At 41.2% G+C, this 22724-nt stretch overlaps 2 protein-coding genes across 2 annotated transcripts; both read right to left on the reverse strand.

Moving 5' to 3' along the window:
• Positions 1–716: 716 nt before the first annotated feature.
• On the reverse strand, positions 717–21854 carry TXNDC12 (thioredoxin domain containing 12). The gene is made up of 7 exons (XM_019625954.1): positions 21615–21854; positions 12434–12494; positions 6793–6845; positions 5922–5995; positions 4235–4304; positions 3444–3527; positions 717–1561 (listed from the first exon to the last, which is right to left on the reverse strand). Exons 1-7 carry the CDS (start codon positions 21709–21711, stop codon positions 1482–1484), a joined length of 519 nt encoding a protein of 172 aa, XP_019481499.1. The 5' UTR covers positions 21712–21854; the 3' UTR covers positions 717–1481.
• KTI12 (KTI12 chromatin associated homolog) lies at positions 9170–11482 on the reverse strand. The gene has a single exon (XM_019625952.1). The coding sequence runs from the start codon at positions 10782–10784 to the stop codon at positions 9723–9725; it is 1062 nt and encodes a 353-aa protein (XP_019481497.1). The 5' UTR covers positions 10785–11482; the 3' UTR covers positions 9170–9722.
• Positions 21855–22724: the final 870 nt, after the last annotated feature.

Raw genomic sequence — 22724 nt, forward strand, 5'->3', positions numbered from 1 at the left:
AGATGGCTCCAAATGGAAAGGATGAGTAAAAAGATGTTTTAGGCAGAGGAAGCAAGCCAAGCAAAGGCACAAAAGCATCAAGGAGCACGTTGTGAGGGGAACTTGAAGCAACTGGGTGTCACCACAGCACAAAATGCAAGGAGATGAATGGGAACAAATCATGATGAAATAGGCAGCTTCTCAAAGGCCGTGGTAAATAAAGATCATGACTCCATCCTGTGCCTTGGTGTCATCATATACTTCAAATTCTCCCCTTGGTAAGCGGAGATTATAATGTACCTTTCTCACAGGGCTGTTAGGACTAAAGGCAAATGAAGTAGAATGACACACACAGAGCACTTACAAGAGGGCATGGCATATACTGAGGCCCATATGTTTCCTAACGTTATCTTGAAGGTGGCAGGAAAGGCTTTAAGCAGGGGGATGACACAGTCACATTTGTTTTGGAAAGCAAGGAGGATGGATTGGAGAGAATACTGGTTGCAGACAAGAGGCTGTCACAATAGTCTAGGAAATACAAAAAGCCTGCTCTGCGCTAAAACAGTGAAAGTGAGGATGGAGGGGATGCAGCTATTTAAAAAGTAGAAGAGATAAACTCTGACCCATTCATTTGAATGTGGAAACTGGAGTCCTACATTAAGCCTTCAAGGTTAGTTTTCTTCCTGACCTCCGTCCCTCCTTCCATTCTTCAATAACAAAAAGACCACCATAGCACATTTCCTTTTAAAATTTTATTAAAGTTTAATAGAACAATTAATATTTTATGTTTGTTAACCCCAGTACAAAAATACAGTTGACAACTTGACAAAAATGGCTCCGCCTCGGGCTTGAAGGTTTGAGTTTCTCCAACAGTAACAGGAAAAGCATGCTTCCAGCTGGGGCTGGGTCTAAGCACACAGCCATTCCTGCACACGCATGCCTGCAAACAGGGAGGCCCAAGCAGGAGGAGAGGAAGGAAGTTGCAGGGATTCATGGAAGAAGCCCAAGATTATTCGCAGAAGAAAAAGAGAATAAAAACAGGCTGGTCTCCTTGGTGGGGGCAGAATGACTGATACACATTAAGGATTTGTTGTTTTAAATGAGAAGTGATTTCAGCAATTTTGACGTAGAAAAGATGCTCCTGGTCTCCTTTCACCACCAAGGCCAGTCACGTGAGAGGAAATGTAAAGATTTAAACACTTAAGTGAGGAGTACACCTCCAAATGGCTCAAGTTTTGTGTCAAAAAGTATCATTGTCTACATTCAACAACAGACATTTAGGTGAAGGGGGACAAGAGAAGGAAGACCGCCACACTTTGCTTGATCCACAAACATGGAGTCCAGCTTCGCTGAGCAGAATTCTTCCACAGTGCGAGTTCCTTCCCGTGGAGGCAGGAGCAAGGTTACCTGGTTGGTTTAATTGTTCTGAGCAGTTCCTCAATATTCCCTCCCTGCTGCTTTTCTCCCAGAACACTAACTTGGAGGGAAGAGATAGGTTGCTGTTACAACTCATCTTCTAGATGTTTCTGTTTGTAGGCATCACCTGTCAGCCTTTCCTGAGCTTCCTTCATCCCCTGAACAACTGTGAAATAAAGGTTGGGGGGGAAAAGTAGATCTTTAATATTTGACATTTGACAACCAATATAGATTTTTATGTTTTAGGAGACATAGCAGAGGAGCACGGGATCTGGACTCAAGATCTAGTTCTGGATTTTAGCCCTGAAAAGTCATTTTATCTCTTTGTATTGTTTCCTTATCTATAAAATGAGATAATGCTACTTACTTCACACAAGATTGTAAAATTAAATGACAATGAATATTAAAAGTGCTTTGTAAACCATGAAGTCCTACAAAAATGTTAGCAGTAACTTTGCTTAACCTCCAGGATTAGATTATACCTGTTCACTTGACACTAAGGGAATAGAAAATACCTTCCTACCATCTCCATTATAATTTTTGGATGAATGCTGTATTTATTTAATTTCCTGTAAAGGTTACAGGTTACACTGATATGTGAGTGTGTGTATGTGCTAGAAGGGGAGATGGTCTTCACTGAGGAAGGTGGTCACTCCTAATATCAAATATACATGGAAGAAGCCAAGTTCTCAGGCAAAAGAGAAACCTGGAAAGAAGGCCCTAGGTAGATGAGACATGTGACTTCTTGTCTATTTCAGAGCATTCCTCTTGTGCAATTAAACTTCAAGGAGGGCGGCTATTTGGGTACAGGCTCCCTATACCACCTCACACCAGCCAGGTGATAGCGTGTTATTTCCTTTGTTTTGCCTAAGCCTTTAGTCAAAAAGGTTTATAGGTTCCAGTTTCATGTCAGCTGAGGCATGGGGGATTCAGGCAAAGGTCTTGTGCCCACATTTGGACTAATGTGCTGAAAGATGATGCCAGCATGGAGATGGCGGTGGTAACAGGGACAAAATTCTAAAGTGAAGGTGAAGCTCAAGGGCCAAGAGTTGGGGACCTAAAGTCCAGCTGTCCTCCATGTGGAAAATTTCCCTGTAATACCAAACTCCAGTAATCTGCACATGGGTAAGAAGACGAGAAGGAGAGGATAACCTTTCCAGATCTCCTTCCTCTCCCTATTCTGAGAAATAGAGTCTCAAGGAGTCAAAACATAATGTGATCAATAATCTGGCAGCATGGCAATGGGGGACACAAGGCAAACAACCCCCTTTTATAGATGGCAGGGGGAATTTCCAAAGGAAAACAGTGACAGTACATGGCATGAGTTGCAACCCGCCTCTAGAATGATTGTGCTCAAGGATTAGAGAACAAAATGGCATGACTGACTTATAATTTCAACCTTCCTTCACCGCTTGTGCTGATGCTGTTCTCTCTGCCTGGAACACCCTTTTGCATTTTTCTGCTGGCTAGTCTCATTCTTCAGGACTCAATCAGTCATCATCTCCTCTAGCAAGCCTTCAGGACTCTCCATGTTGGGCTACAACAACCACCCCCCACACCCACACCCCATTCCCCGTCCCTGCTTCCGTAGCTTCAGATGTCCTCCTATCTGTCCATAGAGACAAATTCTTATCCTTCTAGGTTCAGTGAAGGTTTACTATCTTTGAAACCCTTTAGGCTCGATTAGCTAATTGTTAGCATGCCCCTCCTTTGAATTCTTACAAGAGTAGCAGCACCAGCACAGTGAATAAAAACTAAGTTCTGGACTGAAATCTCGGCTCTGTGACTATGGGCACATGACTATCTCTGGGAGCCTCAGTTCTTCAGTTTCCTGTGGGTCAGTTGGCTCCCAACTGGATTGTAAGCAGCTAGGGAAGGGGCTCAGTCTTATCTTTCTCCTATATGTCACACAGGATTGGCCAAAAGCTAGTCATGCAGGAGATGCTCAGCTAACATGGTGAATTGAGTTTCCCATCATTGACCTTGTATGTAATTCATCATAGCTAAATCTAGCAGCATACCTCCTTCCCCTCTCAACAGAACCATACCTTGTTCAGCACTGATGTAGAAATACTTGTAGCTGGGGTTTCCATTCTCATTGATAATTTCAGGACGCACCTTGCCACTGGGATCTGTTGAAGACAAAATGGCACAGGGGTTGCAATAATTACAATGGAGATGTGCTTCAAACACTGTACGGTACACTAGGCCTTCTGGGAAACGAGGGCTGCCCATCTCTGCAGCCCATGATCTCACCACCCACCCCCTTGTTTTATGCTGCAGTCATACTGAACCCTTTGTTGTTCCCTGAACCCAACCGCCACCCTCCCCCCATGCCCTGGCATAGGCTATTGCCTCTTCCTGACATGTTCCTTTTCTGTTTGATGATGATGGGATCCTGTACTTTCATTTGCAACCCCCACAGAAGTTAGCAGAATGTTAAGATTAGGTGGTCGTGAAATATCTTTTATAAAAATGCAGAAAGACATTTGTCTGGTTATAGTATTCCATTGCCTCAGCTGTACTATAGTGGAAATGTGGCTTATCTCTGTCCCTGCAGTGCTTGACTTATGGCTGATGCACAAATGACTGCTGAGTGAATAAATGGATGATCAATCCTCTGTCACTGTTCACAAAAGCAGTTAATTAATGGGAAAAGCTTTCCTTCAGACTTGAAGTTCCAGCATTCAGAGCTCCCCTCACTCTCTCTTGAAACTGGTTTTTGTTTGCCTTTGTTTTTAGCCATCCTAGCAGAGTTTCACTAGGTGGACTCAGTGCCTCGATTCATTTCTCTCTCCTTCCACATCACGGAGCGCCAAATTAAGATCTTCCGCCTTACCCAGGAAAAGGATTCGTGGAATATAACCCCCATCAGGGCTGAATTCTTCATCCTTAGGTTCCTCTTCATCCTATGAAGTGTAAACCTTAAGTCAGATCATGTCTCCTCTCTCCTCAAAACCTTTCAGTGGCTTCCTCTCTTGCTGAGCATAAAACCCCAAGTCCTTGCAGTGGCCTAAAAGGCCCTCCATGATCTGCCACCTGGACACCTCTCTAACTCCATCTCCTACCCCTTGTTTAGACCATTGCAACCACACTAACCTGCTTGCCATTGCTGTCATTCAACAAGCCAGGCACGCTCCTGACTCAGGCTCTTGTACACATTTTTACTCTCTGCCTGGAACTCTTCCATTATCCACACACTCACTCCCTTTTCTGCTTCAAATCTTTGCTCAATGTCACCTTCTTTTCTAACCATCTTTGCAGACTATCCCCTCCACCCTTCATTTTTAGCCATAGCATTTACCACCACTGATCTGTTTTACTTAATTATCTGCCTCTCCATATTCAAGCCCCCATATGCAATGTCAATGAGGGCAGGGGATTTTGTCTATTTTGTTCTTTGCTGATTCCCAATACCTACATCACTGACTTGCACGCAGTATTTCTTGAAAGCATGAATTAATGAGACTGATGTTTTAGCTACAACTGTGGAGTTATACTCCTTCCAGGAGATATGACCACATAATTAGTTTTCTCTTTAAGAAATTCTCCAAAGTTGGAGAATGCTCACTGAAGACATTTGTTTCCTTTAAGAGGTGATTCTAACTTACCACAGAGAGTGGTCAGGAGTTCATATGCATAGGAATCAATAGCAATTTTGTCATTTATGGTGCAGTCTCCATTTCAGAAGTTAAATGGGTCATTTCTTCATTTAATATAACTTTGCCTTGAGTGAGGCATATCAGCATTCAACTATTCAACAGCTAATATAAGCCATCCCTTAGCTGACTCAACATTAACTGTTAATGTTTTCTGAAAATTTCCAGTACTATGTTTAAGTAAACGTAATTTTACAGAAATTTAGGGTTAGGGGTATCATCATAGAGCATCCAAGCATCTCACATTTGACGAGTGCAGCCTAAAAGGCAGCACAGGGAGGCCACTGTACCTATTCTTATTCCTTATCAGTCTCTATGATCTTGACTAAATCACTTACTCCTTCAGGCCGAAGATGCTCTTTCTATAAAATGGGGATAGCACCAACGGCCTAAAAATCCCTCTTAACTCTAAGATCTGATATTCTGATTTGGGATTCCAAGACCTCTGGTCTATGTGAAGTACATAAAGGATATCTAATGAAGAAATAGGGATGTTGTACATATAAGCCCAGCACAGAGTAAGTTTTCAACTGAATTACATTTTGCAGGGAGTTGTGGGCTGTATGTGTGACTATACCTTTAGTTCAACTACACAAAGATGTAAAAACATGTCATAATCACAGACTAAGAATGATGGGACCTTAAAATTTAGCCACCTTATCCAAGCCCTTCTGCCCTAGTTCCTCCCACAAGTGGAAGCTGGATGGCTTTCTACCATATCTGATGCAAGCCTTAGTACTAAAGGTCAAGAGAAAAACACATCAATACAGCCAACTCTGCTGAATAAGACTTTACACCATTAATGATGGTAATTCTAAAAGAGTAAAGACTGAAAATCATAGAAAGGTGAAACTCTGGAAGTCTTACCTCAAGATTTACCATAACAAAATTATGGGAAAGTTCTGAAATTTCTGTAGATTCTGCAAATTTGGGCTTTAAAGCTAGGGGGAAAAAAAAGATTTTGGATTAGAAGAAACATCATTGTTATATCCAAGCCCTGATTTACTGAGTTGATTCACAGAACCCTTTTTTTCTTTTTTAATCGTTAGAACTAGAAATCATGACACCTGAATTCTGGTCCTACTTCTGCCACTTACTTTACTTATGTGACCTTGAGTTAGTCAACTTCATTTCTCTGAAGCTTTTACCTCATTTATAAAATATGGATAATGGCATACAAATGAAAAAAAATATTACTATTTGCTTTTTTACACATTTTAATAACTTCTATCAAAGAACAGACAACATAGTAACAATACCACTGATGTATATATATTATTACATGAATTACTTACACTAATTTTATATTCCTTTTCCAACTAGGATTTTATTAAGTGTAATATACCAAACAAAAGGAAAAAAATCGGACTGGGAAGTGGCAGGCTGATATAGCAGAAAGAATACATGCTACAAAGTAAAATAACCTTGGGTTCTAATTTCGTTCTCACCTCCTCCAGACTTCTCTAGCCACTTCTCATGTCTCTGTCACCTTCAGCTTCCTCTAAATATTTACTACCCACATGACTATTGTAGCACTTAATCCCATACTCTACTTAATTGCCTCACCCTCCATCCCCTTGAAAATGCAACTGCAAATTTCTGGGGGCAGGAAATCTATGTCATATACTTCTTTGGTATTCCTTTGAAGCAATCAGCAGTGCTGGGCCAAAGTCACTGCTCATATTTTTTAAATGTTAATATTTGAGAACACATCTGAGGTTTGATCATTTGTACTTACCTTTGCAAGCTCCACACCAGGACTTATGAATAATCACCATCAGGGGCAATCCACTTAAAAACAAAACAAGACAATTATAATCTAGTAACTCCACTCGAAATCTATCCTCATAAAATGATCACTTTATGAAGACAAGTGTACAAAGACGTTCATGTAGTATGATTTCAAGTGGGAAAATTTTAATACAACCTACTCAATAACAGATTACAACAAAATGATTGGTAAGTTTTGATATTGCTGTAAATTTTGCAAATTTGGGCTTTAATGCTAGGGAGAAAAGGCTGGAGAAGAAAATATCAAATTACAGTATTTCTAAATGTTATGATAACCATTGAAAATGTTACAAATTTTCATTGGTATAATGTTAAATTAAAAACTAGAATATAAGAATATTATCTGTAGTTTGGTTTTAATTATACAAATATGTATAGAGAAAAGAGCCCAAAGAAAATGTATCAAAATAGCAGTTATCACTGGATAATGGGATTATGTATTTTGCTATACGTTTTCTGTATTTCCAATTTTTCTATGATTAAATGTAATTTTTATAATCACGGAGGAAAAAGCTTTTTTCTTTTTTAAATAATGAGAAATATAATCCACCTGAACCAGTCTTAGCCAGATGCTCTTTAAGCTTTCAAGGCTCAAATGCCAACTTGCCAACTAGGTAAGCACCATAATCCGATTCCCATATCACCATACCAGCATAACTCTGTATAACAATGCATTTATTACACTGAACTACATCTATTACTTACCCATCTCCTCCCATTAGACTTGGAGCTTCCTAAAAGAAGGAACTCTTAGCTGTCTCTATATCCCCTACACCTGGCACATACAATAATATTGATAGCAAACACACTTATATAGCAATTACTATGCACCAGGCACTATTCTAAATATACATAAACTAATTAATTTAATAAGTGTCAGATGAAGCTATCTTATCACAGGCTTACTACTAATTGGGGATGGACTTCTGCCTCTAATACTTGTAAAAGCTTATAAACCAAATGAGCAAAGCAGGCTTAGGTGAGAAGTGGGATCTAGGTAAATATACTAATAGCCAACATGTGCTAAACATTTATTATACAACATTGTGCTATGTGCTTTATATGCATCACTGCATTTAAATCCTCACAACAATCCTAAGGTAAATATTAATGGTCTTCTAATAAAAATGAGAAAACTGAGACTCTCAAGAGATTAAATATTTGGCCACAGAAAATCCAGGTTCTGCCACTTACTAATTCATAAGCCTGACTCCAAAACTACTGTTCTGAATATTGTCTACTTCGAGAATGGCAATCCAGAATTCATGGGTTTATACCCAACTCAACCAACAACCAACTCAGAATTAGAGAATGAAGGTTGGAAAACGACTTTAGAGATTTCCTAGTCCAAATCTCCATTTCATGCAGGAATCCTCTCTCATGTATCAGAAACAAAAAGTGGTCCAGATTGCCTGATGAGCAAGAAATACATCACCAACCAAGGCAGCCCATCCTTTTAGCAGCTTCATGCACTTACAGGGTAGTTTAGAATGTCTTGCTCCCTCCTTTCTTCCAAGCAAACTCCTATTCAGCCTTCTAGAACAGAGGTCAGCAAATTACAATCGGCAGACCTAATCCAGCCAGCCCACTGCCTACTTCTGTAGGGCTGTGAAATACAAATTTTTTTTTCCACATTTTTAAATGGATGAAAAAAAGTCTAAAGAATAGTGCCTTGTGTATGTTAAAATTAAATATAATTCACATTTCAGTGTATATAGTTCTACTAAAACACATTCACTCTTTTTTATACTTATTGTCTATGGCTGCTTTTGTGCTACAATGGCAGAGCTGATAAGCTACAACAGAGACCCTGTGGTCCACAAAGCCTAAGATATGTGGCCCTTTGCTGACCCTTGTTCTAGAGTGACAGTTCACATATTAATTCCTCTGTGAAGCCTTTGCAAAACCACCTTCTCTCAACAGCTAGTTAGTCCTTTCCTCCTCTGGGCTCCCAAAGTATTCTGTGATGATCCTCTAATCACCAGCCCCTTACATCCTGTAATTATTTGTTTACCAAACTATTAACTTCTCAAGGGTAAAGATCATACCTAATTTATCTTTGAAAATCGCAAGCCCTGGTAAGGTAGGTAACTACCATTTGTTTAATGAAATTAATGAAAAGAATGAAAGACAAGCTTAAAGTGACATTTTCCTTGATATACAGAATGAAGCACAAGTTACAGACATCTATTCTTCTCACTAAGCACTACTGAAGTACTATTTCAAAGGCAAAACAGTAGTACATGTGTATCTAAAATGTTACATTAAGTAAATTACATGAAGGACATTAAGTTACATTAATTGAAAGAGATTCCAGCCAACTCTTCTGAAAGATCTAATAATTTTATTAGATAAGATAATCTAGTGATTATATTTTTCACTTCCATTAGAAGCAAAGCTTCCCAAAGACAGAAACCAGTGGATTGATCTGTGACCCCAGACCCCAGGATAGAAACAAGCAAACAGTTTAGGAACAGTACTCAAAAAAACTATTTGTGGTATGTAAGAAGGCCAGTGCAGATGCAGAACTGTGCCGTCTTCAGCTTCTCTTCACAACTATTTTAAACAATCCATCCATCCATTCTGCTCTCCCACAGTTCAGATTGGGGGAAATCAATATTATGTGATATCCCAAGTAGAATCCAATCTAAGCAAGCCCTGTCCACCTGAGCTCTGTCTTCTGGAGAAATTTGCCAAGATCTTCCAAACCAAGGTCTGGCACACAGGCATTCAGGAAAGCGTGAGTGAATCAGTCACACGTAGCTCTACTACCACACATCAATATGCTCAGCAGACACTCAGGTTATTCTTCGCAGAGAGAAACAGTGCAGTGGAGGTTAGATAAGGAGCAATGGCTTTCCCCCCTACCCACTCTGGTCAGTGCAGGCTCTGGCTCAGATACTGCAGAAACATGTTGGCCAGCTGAGGCAGGTTCTCATTGTTGGGATGCATTTTGGTGTAGGAAATAAACTGGCGTCGGAGGCGACTCAGTTCTGCCATGGTCAAGGGCCGGGTAAACCGAAGGTGCTCCGTGATGCCAGGAAGCTTGAGCACGTCTCCAGGGACTGCACTCTTCTGCGCTTCCATCAGTCCCGCCAGCACTTGGCTAGTGACATGATCTAACTGGTGCAGAAAGCTGCCAGAGGCAAGAGGCTGGGACTGTGTAGACTGATGGGGTGGAGGAGCCCGGTTTTCAAACAGGGCAGCCCGGATCTCTGCCAGAGGCAACGGCTCCTCTAAGCCCACCAAAATGAACAGGGGCCGGTCCCAGCGGTTCCGAGAGTCGGGAGCCTCGAAGCGCAGCGTTAGGGCTTCCAGAAGTTCGGGAGGGTAAAAGGCACTGGACACATGTTTTGCAGATTTTTCGAATTCCGGAGTCACGAGAGCTGGAAGATCTGGAGCCTTGGTTTCCAATCGCTCCAGTTCCTTAGGTACGTCTGCCTGGGCTCTCCCATTTACTACAGAGTCCGCTGCTTGCGGTTCCCCGAGGACACGGGTGCCTGCTGCCAGAGGTCTTCCTCCCTCCTCCGCGCGCGGCTGCCAACTCACACTGACGTTCAGGCTCCGGTTCTCCTCCGTGTCCACCCGAGGTCCCCGGTTCAGATCGCCGGGCCGTACGCAATAGACCAGGCAGAGAGGGGTGCGTGCCGCCCGCGCCAGGCAGTAGAGCTCGTAGCGGAAGCCCTTGATGTAGTTGAGCGAGTCGAGGATGACCACATCGTGACGACTAAGGCGCCGCTCCACCGCGGCTCGCAGGGCTCCACGCAATGCCTTCTCACGGGCTGAATCACTGTACACAGTCGCGTCCTCCGCGCCCAGCACAGCCGCGTCGTCCACTACGTACACCGCGCGGCCTTCGGCTGCCAGCGCCTCGCGAAGCTCCTCCGCGCGTCGGCTCTTGCCACTGCCCGGCAGTCCGCAAAACACCACCAGCGGCATCTTTCCAGGGCGCGGCCATGTGCAACCACGCACGTAAACTTCCGGGTTGCCGGCGTCTCCGACGCAAACGGAAATGCAAACTGCACTTCCGGCCTTCCTTGACTCTTAAAGGACCTCCTGTTGCTATGGAAAAAGGAGCTCTATGGCAACAAGACCCAAGTCCTGCTCTCTCAGAAAGAAGATGGGAACTAGAATGGCATCGGTTATTTATGTCAAATGTTATAGGCCTCAGGAGAATGTGATCTCCCTGCGGCAAAAGACTCTGCCCATCCATTTATAATGGGGCCTTAATGAACATTAAATAGCGCAATCGCCACTATATTAAGCATATAGCAGACAATTCACAAATGCTAGTTCCCCTTCATTCCTCACAGGCAATGACTCCCAGTATCTGTTTATTCAACTACCATTTCAATCATTCAACATCTCCATGTTTGGGGATTTAGAGATGACAATAAAACAGTTGCCCCAAACGAGATCAAGGGTCTGAATGGGAAGTTAGGCCCCTCCAAGCAGAATAGCATATACTACAATGGGTAGATGTAGATTGGGTTGTAAAAGCACAGAAAAGAAAAAACAAACTGCCCAGAAAAATCTCTGAAGACTTTATCTAGGAATAGTCATTTGTTCCAGAACTTGAAAAATAGGAATTTTTCTCCTGGGTAAGGTTACCAGATAAAACAGTTAAATTTGAATTTCAGATAAATAACAAAAAAAAGTTTTTTAATATAAGTATGTTTCAAATATTGCATGGGCATATTTTAAATTGCTTGTTTACCTGACATTCAAATTTAACTGGGCATCCTTTACTTGTATTTGCTAAATCTGGCAACCTTATTCCTGCATGCGGAGACTCAGCTATGAAGCTACAGGATCTGCTCTAGCATAAGCAAGCACTACAGTTTGGTAGGTGCAGAAGTGTGAGTGTTTCTGTGCAAGTGCGTGTATGTATAAAGTAGGTGCATATATATTGGGTTTTTGTGTCTCTCTAGTACAGTATAGTAGAAAACATTCAAGTCTTGGCTCTGCCACTTCCAAGCTGTGTACACCATTGTCAAGTTATTTAACCATTCCATATCTCAAATTCCTCTCCTGTAAAATAATAACAGTTCTTATTTCACACACTGAACCAACCTCATAGGTTGTGAGGATTAAATAAATTAATGCATGTAAAGCACTGAGCTCAGTGTTTAGCCTCCCATCCTCTTCTCTACCTTTTCCTCTCCCTTTGTACCAGTTGTCCATGCAAAAACTAAACCCACTTGGACCTGAGACTATTTAATGTCAGACTATTAGGCAGTATGGTTTACTGGTTGAGTACAGGCTCTGAAACCAGAGTGCTTACATCGGAATCTTGGCTTCACCACTTATTAGCTGTATGATCTTGGGCAAGTTACTTAACTGCTCTGTGCCTTAGTTTTCTTGTTGTAAAATGAATGTAACAACAGTACCACCTCAAAAGAGTTATTGTAAAAATTAAATAAGTCAATTCACATAATTCAATGTCTTGTGCATAGAAAGCACTTAATAAATCAGGCAACTATGCAGTTCTTGCTCTGCCTTGGCATGACCTTCACCTGAAATTAATGCTAAGCTGATGTCTAGAAAGCGTTTTACCATCATCAATAACCTAAAACCATATCTTATACCTGGCAGCTGCTTCTCTCTTCCCATCTTCTAATGTCCTCCAATGAATGTGATCTCCAAAACCTGGAAGGAAAGAGCTTTATAAACATTCACACATGAACAAAGGGCAAAAACCCAAGAAAGAAGTATGGCATGTTCACCATAAAGAAGGCTCTCCTCTGTCAAGAGCATGGTTTCACCACTTTCTGGGTATATGGGACTATGGATAGTCCCAGACCTCAAGCCTCACTTTTCAGACCTGTAAAATGGAGATAACACTGCCTAGTCATAGTTTTAAGGAGATTAAATTAAATAATGGCTATGAAGTGCTTTGTAAACACAGAGTATGCAAATAATACTATAAGAGTGAATGAGAATTTTCCACAGAGTAAACATAAAGCAGGTCATAACAAATCATACTAGCTGGAGACAATACAGCAATACAGTTTTAGAGACAGAAAGACATGGGTGTGTGAGTCCACGTCCTATGAAATATGTAAATTTCATAATTGAAGTAGGCTTTCAAAGTCCCAATTTCTTCATCGATAAAATCAAGATAATAATACCTACCTCCAAGTGTTGGTATAAGGATTAAATGAGATAATGTATTTAAAGCTATTCTTATTATTCCCCACACTTCAGCCAGAGTGATATTTTAAAATCACATCCCTGCTGGGTAAAAACCTTCCAGAAGCTTACCAATGCTCTAAAAAGAAAGGTCAAACTCTTGTAGCAGGACTTACAAAGATTTTCAGGCTATAGCACCTAAACTGAGATATTTTCTCACCATCAGGTATTCATCACTCATTATATCAATAAATAAATTTTAATTGAGCAGCATTGTGTAGTGGTTAAGAGCATGGACTCTGGACCTAGACTCCTTGAGTTTGAATCCTAGTTCTGCAACTTACTAGCTGTGTGACTTTGAGCAAGTTACTTAACCTGAGTTTCCTCAGCTGTAAATAAGGATAACAATAGCAGCTACCTTGTAGAGTTGCTATAAGAAATAAATGAATACATTAAAGAGCTTAGAACAGTATCTGGGCCTGGAGAATTGCTACAAGCATTTGCTATTAATTTAATATGCCAGGCACTACTCTAAATACTTTAAAATATTTATCCTCATAACATCCTTAGAGGTAGGTACTCTTATTCACTTCATTTTACAGATGAGAACGCTGACGCACAAAGTTTAAGTAACTTTACCAAGTTCACATTGCTACTGAGTATCAGAGCTGGAATCTGAACCTAGGCAGTCAGGGTCCAGACTCCTTGCTTTTAAGCACCACACCACCGCACAATGTTGTCCTTCAAGGTAAAAGCGGGTAAGGACAAAAAGCAAAGAGGGGGCAAACAATGCAGGGGCTGGTAGGTCACTGTAACGACTCTGGCTTTTATTATAAGTTCTTAAAAGATTTTGAGCAGAGTAGTAATATGATGTGATTTATGTTTTAACAGGATTACTCTGATTTCTGTACTGAAAACAGACTACAGGGAGTGTTATGGGTTGAACTGTCTCTCCCCAAAAAATATTTATTGGAGTCCTGATCCCCAGTACTTCAGATTGTGACCTTATTTAGTTATAGGGTATTTTCAGAGGCAGTGAGGTCACCAGGGAGGGCCCTAACCCAATATGACTGGTCTGCATATAAAATGGGGAAATGTGGGCACAGATATATACACAAGGAGAACACAGCCATCTACAAGGAAAGAGGTCTGGCACAGAGCCTTCCCTCAGCCTTCTAAAGGAACCAATCCTGCCGATACACTGATTTTGGACTTCTAGCCTCCAGAATTGTGAGACAATAAATTTCTATGTAAGCCACTCAGTTTGTGGTACTTTGCAGCCCTACCAAACTAATACAAGTGAGAAAAGTAAAAGCAAAAGGGACTAGTAAAGCGGTTACTGCAATAATCCAAGCAAGCAGTGATGGTGGTTTGGACTAGCTGTGGTGCTACAGGGAGTAAGGTACTTTCAAATTCTGGATGTATTTTGAAGGCAAAGTCAAAAGGATTTTGTATGGATATAAGGTGAGAAAAGTTAAGGATGACTCTTACGGATTTTGGCTGGGCAACTGGAAGAATGGAGCTGCCATTAACAGAGATAGGAAAGAGAGCAGGTGGAGTGAGTTTTGGAAAGGAACATTAAGAGTTTGGATTTGGTTATGTTCATGTGGAGATGCTTACTAAACATCCAAGTAGAGATGCTAAATAAGCAACTGAATATCTGAACCTGGAATTCATAGGAAAGTTATCAGCATATGGAAGTTATTTAAAGCCTGGGACTGAATAAGATTAGCAAGGGAGTGAGTATAGATGGACAGGGAGTCCAAGACCCTGTAGCTCTCCCAGGTTAGGATTGATAAAGAAAACCAACCAAGACCACGAGAAAGAAATGCCAGAAAACCAGCAGTGCATGGAGTCCTAGAATCCAAGTGTATCCAAAACGCTTCAAGAAGGAAGGATGGTCAACTGACTCCAATATTCCTGTCAAATCAGAAACGACTGCTGGATTTAGCAACTAGAGAACAATGCTGACCTTCACAAGACCAGTATCAACAGAGTAGGGGAGTGAGGATGAAAGCATTAGCACAAGATCAAGACAGTCCGGGGAAGAATCAGAGAACTAGTACATACAACTCTTTCAAAGAATTTTGCTGTACAAGGGGAAATTGCTAGAGTGAGCAGTGAGTTGAGTTTAATTCAACATGGAGAGTATATGATATTGAAAGCTGATAAAAATTATACTCATATAGTAATGGTAGAAAAACTGATGATACAAGATGAGAGAGGAGAATAAAAAATATCTTCAGTAGGTGAAAGAAGATGGATTTAGTTCTCAAGTAGAGGGATGAGAATCGCTAGGAGCACAGATAGGTGATCCAATAAAGGAAAGGAAGAATATATGGACACTGGTGCTAGAAGGCGGGTAAGTGTAGTGGTGACAATTTTTGAAAGGCCTCTTCTGATTCTGTCTCCCGTTAAATAGGAAGCACAGTCACCAGCTGAGAGCAAGTATTGTGGAGAAAGTACTGAAGGCTTGAAGAGATAAGAGGAAATATAAAATATTCCTCTAGGAGAAAAGAACCAGAGAAATTAAAAGGATAAAGGAAGGCAGTAATTCCAGAAGACAGCCTAGATACAAGAAACAGTGAGCAAATAAACTTGTAAACATGTAGATAAATCTAAATATTATCTGTATAAAAAATTTTAATGTTCAATTTGTAGAGTTGAAAAAAAAAAGAAAGAACTAAAGTGCTGGAAAATAACTGCTTAAAAGTAAGAAGGAAGTAGCTGAAGTTAAAATGTTCTAGGGCCCTCTTAACCTTGAGAGGTTAAGATATTAATGTTAGATTTTGTTAAGTACGAGGTATGACAATTAAATTCGTGAACTCAACCTAGAAAAAGTGCTACAAACTTCATTGCTGAATATCACTATGGTCACTTTCGAAGTACTCCTCTTGGGAAGCTATGCACCAATGCTAGCACCTAGTTCACCCTTCAAAGCAATTTTGGAACTCTTTTTCTGGAATGGAAAAATCAGAGCTATCGTCGATTTCCCTTGATGTCCTGAATGTCATCAAAATGTCTTTCTTTCAATATTTCCTTTATCTTCGGGTAAAGAAAGAAATCATTGGGGGCCAGATCAGGTGAGTAGGGAGGGTGTTCCAATACAGTTATTTGTCTACTGGCTAAAAACTCCCTCACAGACAGTGCCGTGTGATCTGGTGCACTGTCATGATGCAAGAGCCATGAATTGGCAAAAAGTTCAGGTCGCCTAACTATTTCACGCAGCCATTTCAGCACCTCCAAATTGTAAACTTGGTTAACTGTTTGTCAAGCTGGTACAAATTCATAATAAACAATCCCTCTGATATCAAAAAAGGTTAGCAACATTGTTGCAACAAGTTCACAAACTTAATTGTCAGACCTTCTATGCAAGTAAAATTTTGTGAGTAACCATTAAAAAGAAAGCTAGAGTGCCAACTTCCAAACTAATAAAGGAGATAAAATAAGAACAAGCAAATACTACTCATGAAACTAATATAATATTAAAAAAAAAAAGAACAAGCAAATACTCAACCCCCAAAGAAAGGGCACAAAAAGAGGGGAAGAAAAAGCATAGAAAAAACAGTAGCACTGGAAATTGGATGAGATAAATAAGACCAGCTCTGTCAATTATCACGATAAACTTAAAGGGATTGCACTTGCCAGTTGAGTTAAAAGACAAAAATGGTCAAATTTTGGTTAAAAAAAACCCCTAACTAGATGTTTACAAGAGCACCTAAACAGAAGGACTTAATAAAAGTTGAAAATAAAATGATTGAAAAAATATATACCAGGCAAATGTCAGCCAAAAGAAAGCCAGGGAAGCTAGATTAATAACAGGTAAAATAAAATTTCTCCATAAACCTGGGCTACTAAGGAACTAGCTAACAAAGCTGACAAACCACAGCAGGTTATTACTCAGAGAGACCCTCTCGGGCAGCATTATTCAACAGAACTTTCTGCAATGACGGAAATGTTCTATAGCTGCACTGTTCAGTACGGTAGCCACAAGCCCCAGGTGGCTCCTGAGTACTTGAAATGCAGCTAATGCAACTGAGGAGCTAAATTTTTAATTGTATTTAATTTTAATTAATTTAAAATTTAAGAGTGACATGTGGCTAGTGCTACTGTATTGGACAGAACAAACTTAGAGATCAACTAGTCTCATATTACAAAGGCCTAGAAAAGGGCAGAGCTTACCCAAGACCACAAAGGAAGCCACAACTGAAATTTAGGTCTCCTGATTCCTAATTAACATGCTTTCACAGTACCCCAACACTTCCCAAGCTGCCCCATTGCATTATTCCTAAGAGTAAGTCCAGAGGTGTAATTTGGAACAATTCACTATGAGTACAAAATTTCTTTCAAAACATATTAAAAAGTACACTGGAATTTTTCATAATAGGAATAATCACCACCATTACTTTTTGAGTGCTTACTTTATGTGATAATTACAATAACATAATGATAACAATAGCAATATTAATAGTGACTAACATTCATATGGCATTTAGTACATGCCAGGTAGTTTTTACACATATTAATTTATTTAATCCTCACAATAAACTTATGAAGTAGAAACGCTAATTATTGCCATTTTACAAATACAGAAGCTGAAGTTAAATAGCTTGCCCAAGATTACACTGCCAGGAAATGGCAGACCTGGGATTAGGACCTAGGTGGTGGAGTTCCAGAATCTGTAGTTTAACCACTTACAATGCTTTACTGCCTGCCTCCCTAGCAAAGATTAAAATGAATAAATGAATGAAGGAATGTGGCTTCACCAAAGCGGAATGAAAACATTGTCTCCAGACCTGGAAAACCTGAGTCCTTTTGTTTCCCTTCCAAAATAACTTGAAAGGGTACAGAGTTTATCTTTGTTACTAAAATCACCTACTCCTGGACACCACCCACACTCACACCCATGCCACTGTGGAACATCTGAAGGGAGTCCAATTTCCTGAAGTGTCACCTGCACAGCCACTTAATTTATGCCAGTTATCTGCAAAGTGAGCTAAAGGCTCCCACGTCAGCAGCTCCTTCTCTAAAACATTAATTAAAAAAGGAAAAAAAGGGAAAGTGACCATTTCTAAACACAGCATTTACATCAGAATTCCCAAGCCCTTCATCCTAAAATTGTTTTCATCAGTGTAAACTAAAAACATCAGAAAAGTAGTATTATCCACTCCCCCTCCCAGCTGATGAAACAAAAGTTCAAGTGTCAGAGCTGGCAGCCAAGCCTCTAAAACAGGTAACACTGTACCTGAGAGGTAGAATAACATGGTGGCTAAATAAAGTCTGTCTGCAGTCAAACAGGCCTGGGTTGGAATTCTAGTTTAGCCACTCATTGTTTTCACAAATACAAAACATGCCTAACAAAAATATCTATTGCACAGAGTTGTTGTGAATGTGAACAGCACAGTGTGGAAGGCAGACATTCCATATGTATCAGTGTCAAAGTTTTATTCCGGAGACTTGACAATCATCCATTTCTGTTTCAGGCAGGGGAACACATGAACTGCCCCTACGGACAGCTTTCTTATTTCTCCTTTAAGTTCTCAAAGGAGTTTCTGCACTCCGAGGCAGGAGTGGTGTACTGGTTAAGAGCACTGGCTCTGAGATTTGTAGCCCAGCTAGCCCACTTGCTAGCTGTGTGACTCCTGTGCCCCATTCTAGGTTCTTATCTGTGAAATGGGGATGATAATATTATCCATCTCAGAAGGCTATTATGAGGATTAAATCAGCCAACATGTGAAAAATGCACATAACTGTGCTGGCATATACCAAGCATACAATAAAAGTTACTTATTACACTTCTCCCCATAGGTGATATATTCCAAATTCTTTAGCACATGGAGAATAACAAAATTATTTTAGAACTCCAAAATGTTAGAGCTGGAAGGACTCTAGGCATCATTTCTAGTCCAACTCTCACATTTAAGAAATAGTCCCCAGGGAAGACCATAGCTGTCTACATGGTCTGACCAGGGTTAAAACCCAGGCCTCCTAATTCCCAACCAGTGCTCACACTCCACCCCTGTACTTCCTCTTCTTAATGAAAACAGTAGAGTCATTCAGTCTCTCCTGTCTGCAAACCATCTCCTGGAAAGAGCCAGAGCTACTTACACATCTGGGAAGAAATCTTACCCATCAAGATTTTCAGGAACCACTGCTTCGGGCAGCACTTTTTTGGGAGGTGGGCTGAGTGGTCTATAATCTATTTCCCAAGAATCCATACCCAAGAGATAAAAAAAAGAAATGACAGTTTGAAATATTATTAATTCCTTTCAGGAACAATTAAATATTCTTTGGAGGGACATAATAATAAACATTAACTAAATACTTTCCAAATTTGTGACATAATATTAAGTGCCTTTTGTTTTTCATTTAATCATCACAACACAGCCCCCCGCCTCAAGTTGCCCACCTATGTGCTCCTAGTTATCTGGTGTTTCCCTGCTCACAGTACATATCACAGTGTCACACAATTGCCTGCTTACTTTACTTGCGTCTTCAGACTATAAGCTGAAAAAAGACAAGGACCACAATGATCATTGAGTACCATTCCTTCAACAAATATTCCTAAGCATGAATAAGACAAAAATGGTCCTGGCTTCCTGAGGCAGAATACATTTCCCAAAGATGGTTGCAACAATACTTATCTCATTCCACATGTTCTTCTTACAATGTGAACTCAACCATTCCCCCTTGCGGGAGGGGTGGGGGGGAGTGAATGTCCCTCCCCATTGAACATGCCCATACAAAGTACAGTGAAAGGGATGCTATGTGATTTGTAAAGCTAGATGATAAAAATGCTATGCATTTCCACCTTGTTCTTATGGTGCACTCACTCTTTAAATCTAGCTGTCTTCCTGTAAGGAAGGCCACACTAGTCCATGAAGAAAGACCACATGGAGAAGTAATCAGCTCGACTGAGACCCCAGACATCACGGAAACAAGTAACATACCTTCCCCACTGTGCTTTGTTTGAATTCCTGACCTACAGAACCATGAGGATTATAAAATGATTTCTTTATGTCACTAAATTTTGGGGTGGTTTATTATGCAGCAATGCTAATTAGAATAACCACACAGAGCTTAATGTCTAACAAGGAATAAAGATACTGACTACACGACTCCAAGGGATTGCTTACACCTAACACAATAACTGAAACGGAGTAAATTATTTGTTGATGTCTGAGGTAGTTATTATGCCCATTGTTACAAATGAGGAACTAAGCTTTGAGAAGTTAAATAACTTGCCCTAGGCCTCTTAGCTGGTTCGTGGCAGAATAAATTAAAACTCAGATCTAAACCTACACTCCTAACACTATACTCTTCTGTCTCCCTTGAAACTTACAATTTTATGCTAAATATACAATAATCTTTTTTTAAATGGGATTGCCAGTATTTAAAAATTCTGGCCCAGGAGAATTTACCGTACAGTTTCATCATTGAGATGGAAACCCACATTACTACCTTCTCGAAGAAGTGTTCCCTGACCTTCCTAGCTCAAGTAATGCCAGCTCCCTCATCCTTTCCAGCCTTTCTACTCCATCTCAGTTTCATTATCTTCCCCACACTTATCCCTAGCTGAAATGTCTTATTCATTTGTTCATGGGTCTACTCTCTGTCTCTCTGACTTGAACAAAAGCTCATGAGACCAGGAGCCCTGTCTGTTCTGTGTACCTCTATATCCCCACTGCCCAAGACAGTGCCTGGAATGGTGGTAAAAAATGATTGACTGAATGAAGGAGTTTACTGTATTCAGGCACATTGAATGTCTACCCAATCTCATCGCCCACCAATAAATGTACACATAGGGAGAATAAGAGAAAACAGAATTTAAAAGAGTAAGACTGCAGCACAGTCATTCCATACAGAAAGGTCAGTACAAAAAAAAATAGAAGGGGAGGGGAATCCATGCTATTACTCATCCACTTAGAAAAGCATAAACCCTGAGTTCTAATGAAGAGGTGGGTAATGGGAGGGAGTCGGGGTGGGGTTGGGGGAGCGGTAACATCTCCTACACTCTATTCATAAACACTGTCCTCTCAGTCCTGAAAAAAAATTCATTTTCTTCAAACATACTGACTGAACCACAGGAAGGACAATTGTTGGTGACCCCTCTTAACATCAGGTCTTCTACCCTCATCTACCCCTTCCTTATGCACCAGTCACTCCTCTCTGGAATGCAGGTTCTGTTCCCCTTAGGGCAAGGAGGAGGCGGTAACCTAGCTCTCCAGGGAAGAGGTGAGGTGGAGAATCTTCAGACTCGGCAAGGGTCTCCGTATAGGCAGGTCCCCAAAGGACCTATTTCTCCTAGCAGGAAAGTGACCTTCCTGAGGATCTACCGAGCGCTAAGCACTATGCTGGGCTCTTAAACATGCTTTTCCTAATTTAAGAACCATTCCTTACTCCAACCCAAGAATTTAGGGAGGCCTCAAGTACAATTTCCCCATCACAACATTCCCCAGACCCGTTACTCCCTAACCCAAGAAATCTTCGAACTCCAGGAGCGGTTGGAGAGGGTTAAAATGAATCTGGCGTGGCCTACGAGACAGAACGACAGGAGACTCTTGTTAAGACTAGAAGAGAGTTATACTCGGCTGGGACCCAGGATGAGTAAAGATTAAGATAAGAACGCGGTCTGACCCTTTCCAAGCCCAGTATGTCCATCAGAAGAGGTGGCCAGGAGCAGGAAACTGAAGCCCAGCAAACAGGTGGCCCCGAGACGAGGCCGCAGCTCCATGGTGGTAAATGCGCGGGACCACGGGGCTGATCAGACGCAGCAGGGCCGGAGTCCTAGCAGAAGGTCCCCGCTGTCTCCCAAGTGCGGTCAACCAACCCAACTCCTCGCGTTTCCAGATTTTTTTTTTTTTCCTAACCCTGAAGGAAGTGATGTTAGACGGATGTGGGTGGTGCCTCAGGGGTCCGGTTTGGGACCGAGTGGGTTTAAAGGTGCAGTTCACGTAGAAGGGTACGGGTGTTGCTCTCGAGCTTAAGTTGCTTCCCCCAGATTCTGGATGTTCAGTCCGGAGGACCGAGAGGGGAAAAGGTGGGTGGTGATCGTGGGGGGTGGGGAGGAGACTCTGCAGAACCGTTGCTGGTCGCGTCCACCAGCAGACTAGCCCCGCCCCCCAGAACCGCTGCACTTAATATTCACAGCGCAAATTATTGATCGGTGAAGTCAGCCGTTCCAAACAGTGGCGGGTTGCCCATTGGCCTCGGGTCCCACGTTCCCCGCCGCAAAATATAAAAGACTACAACTGGATTTCATTCTTAGGTTCCTGCTTGGGTCTGGAAGAGACCTGGCAAACCTGTTCTGCAATGCATCGTCTCTGTGCTTTGCAAAAATGCCTCTTCCTGCTGGAAAAGCACTGCACCTTATTTTTCCTTGCAACTGCAGTTCTTCCACCCAGGGATTATGCAACTACCTGATGCAAGTTCCGAGAAAACCAAATTTGGTATCTCTTATTGCAAAAATGACCTAGCTCTTCAGGGATCCAGGACATTAAGTCACTGCGGGCATTTCAAGCGCAAAGCTTCTTCCGGTTGAATCTATTTGTTTTAGTTATTAAACTTTGTCGGTTGAGTGTTTCTCCTGAGTTTTCCTCTCTAATGCATAACAGGTCAAAATTTCTTATCTCTCTCCCTGAGTGGAGACTAATTGTGTCGCCCTAGTGGAGTCCGATAGTGTTTACTTAATGCCTAGGGAAAGACGTCTGACAAAGTACACGCCCAAACAAAAATACACACTGCCCT

Source organism: Hipposideros armiger, unplaced genomic scaffold (genome assembly GCF_001890085.2).
Source record: "Hipposideros armiger isolate ML-2016 unplaced genomic scaffold, ASM189008v1 scaffold_646, whole genome shotgun sequence".
Taxonomy (NCBI): Eukaryota; Metazoa; Chordata; class Mammalia; order Chiroptera; family Hipposideridae; genus Hipposideros; species Hipposideros armiger.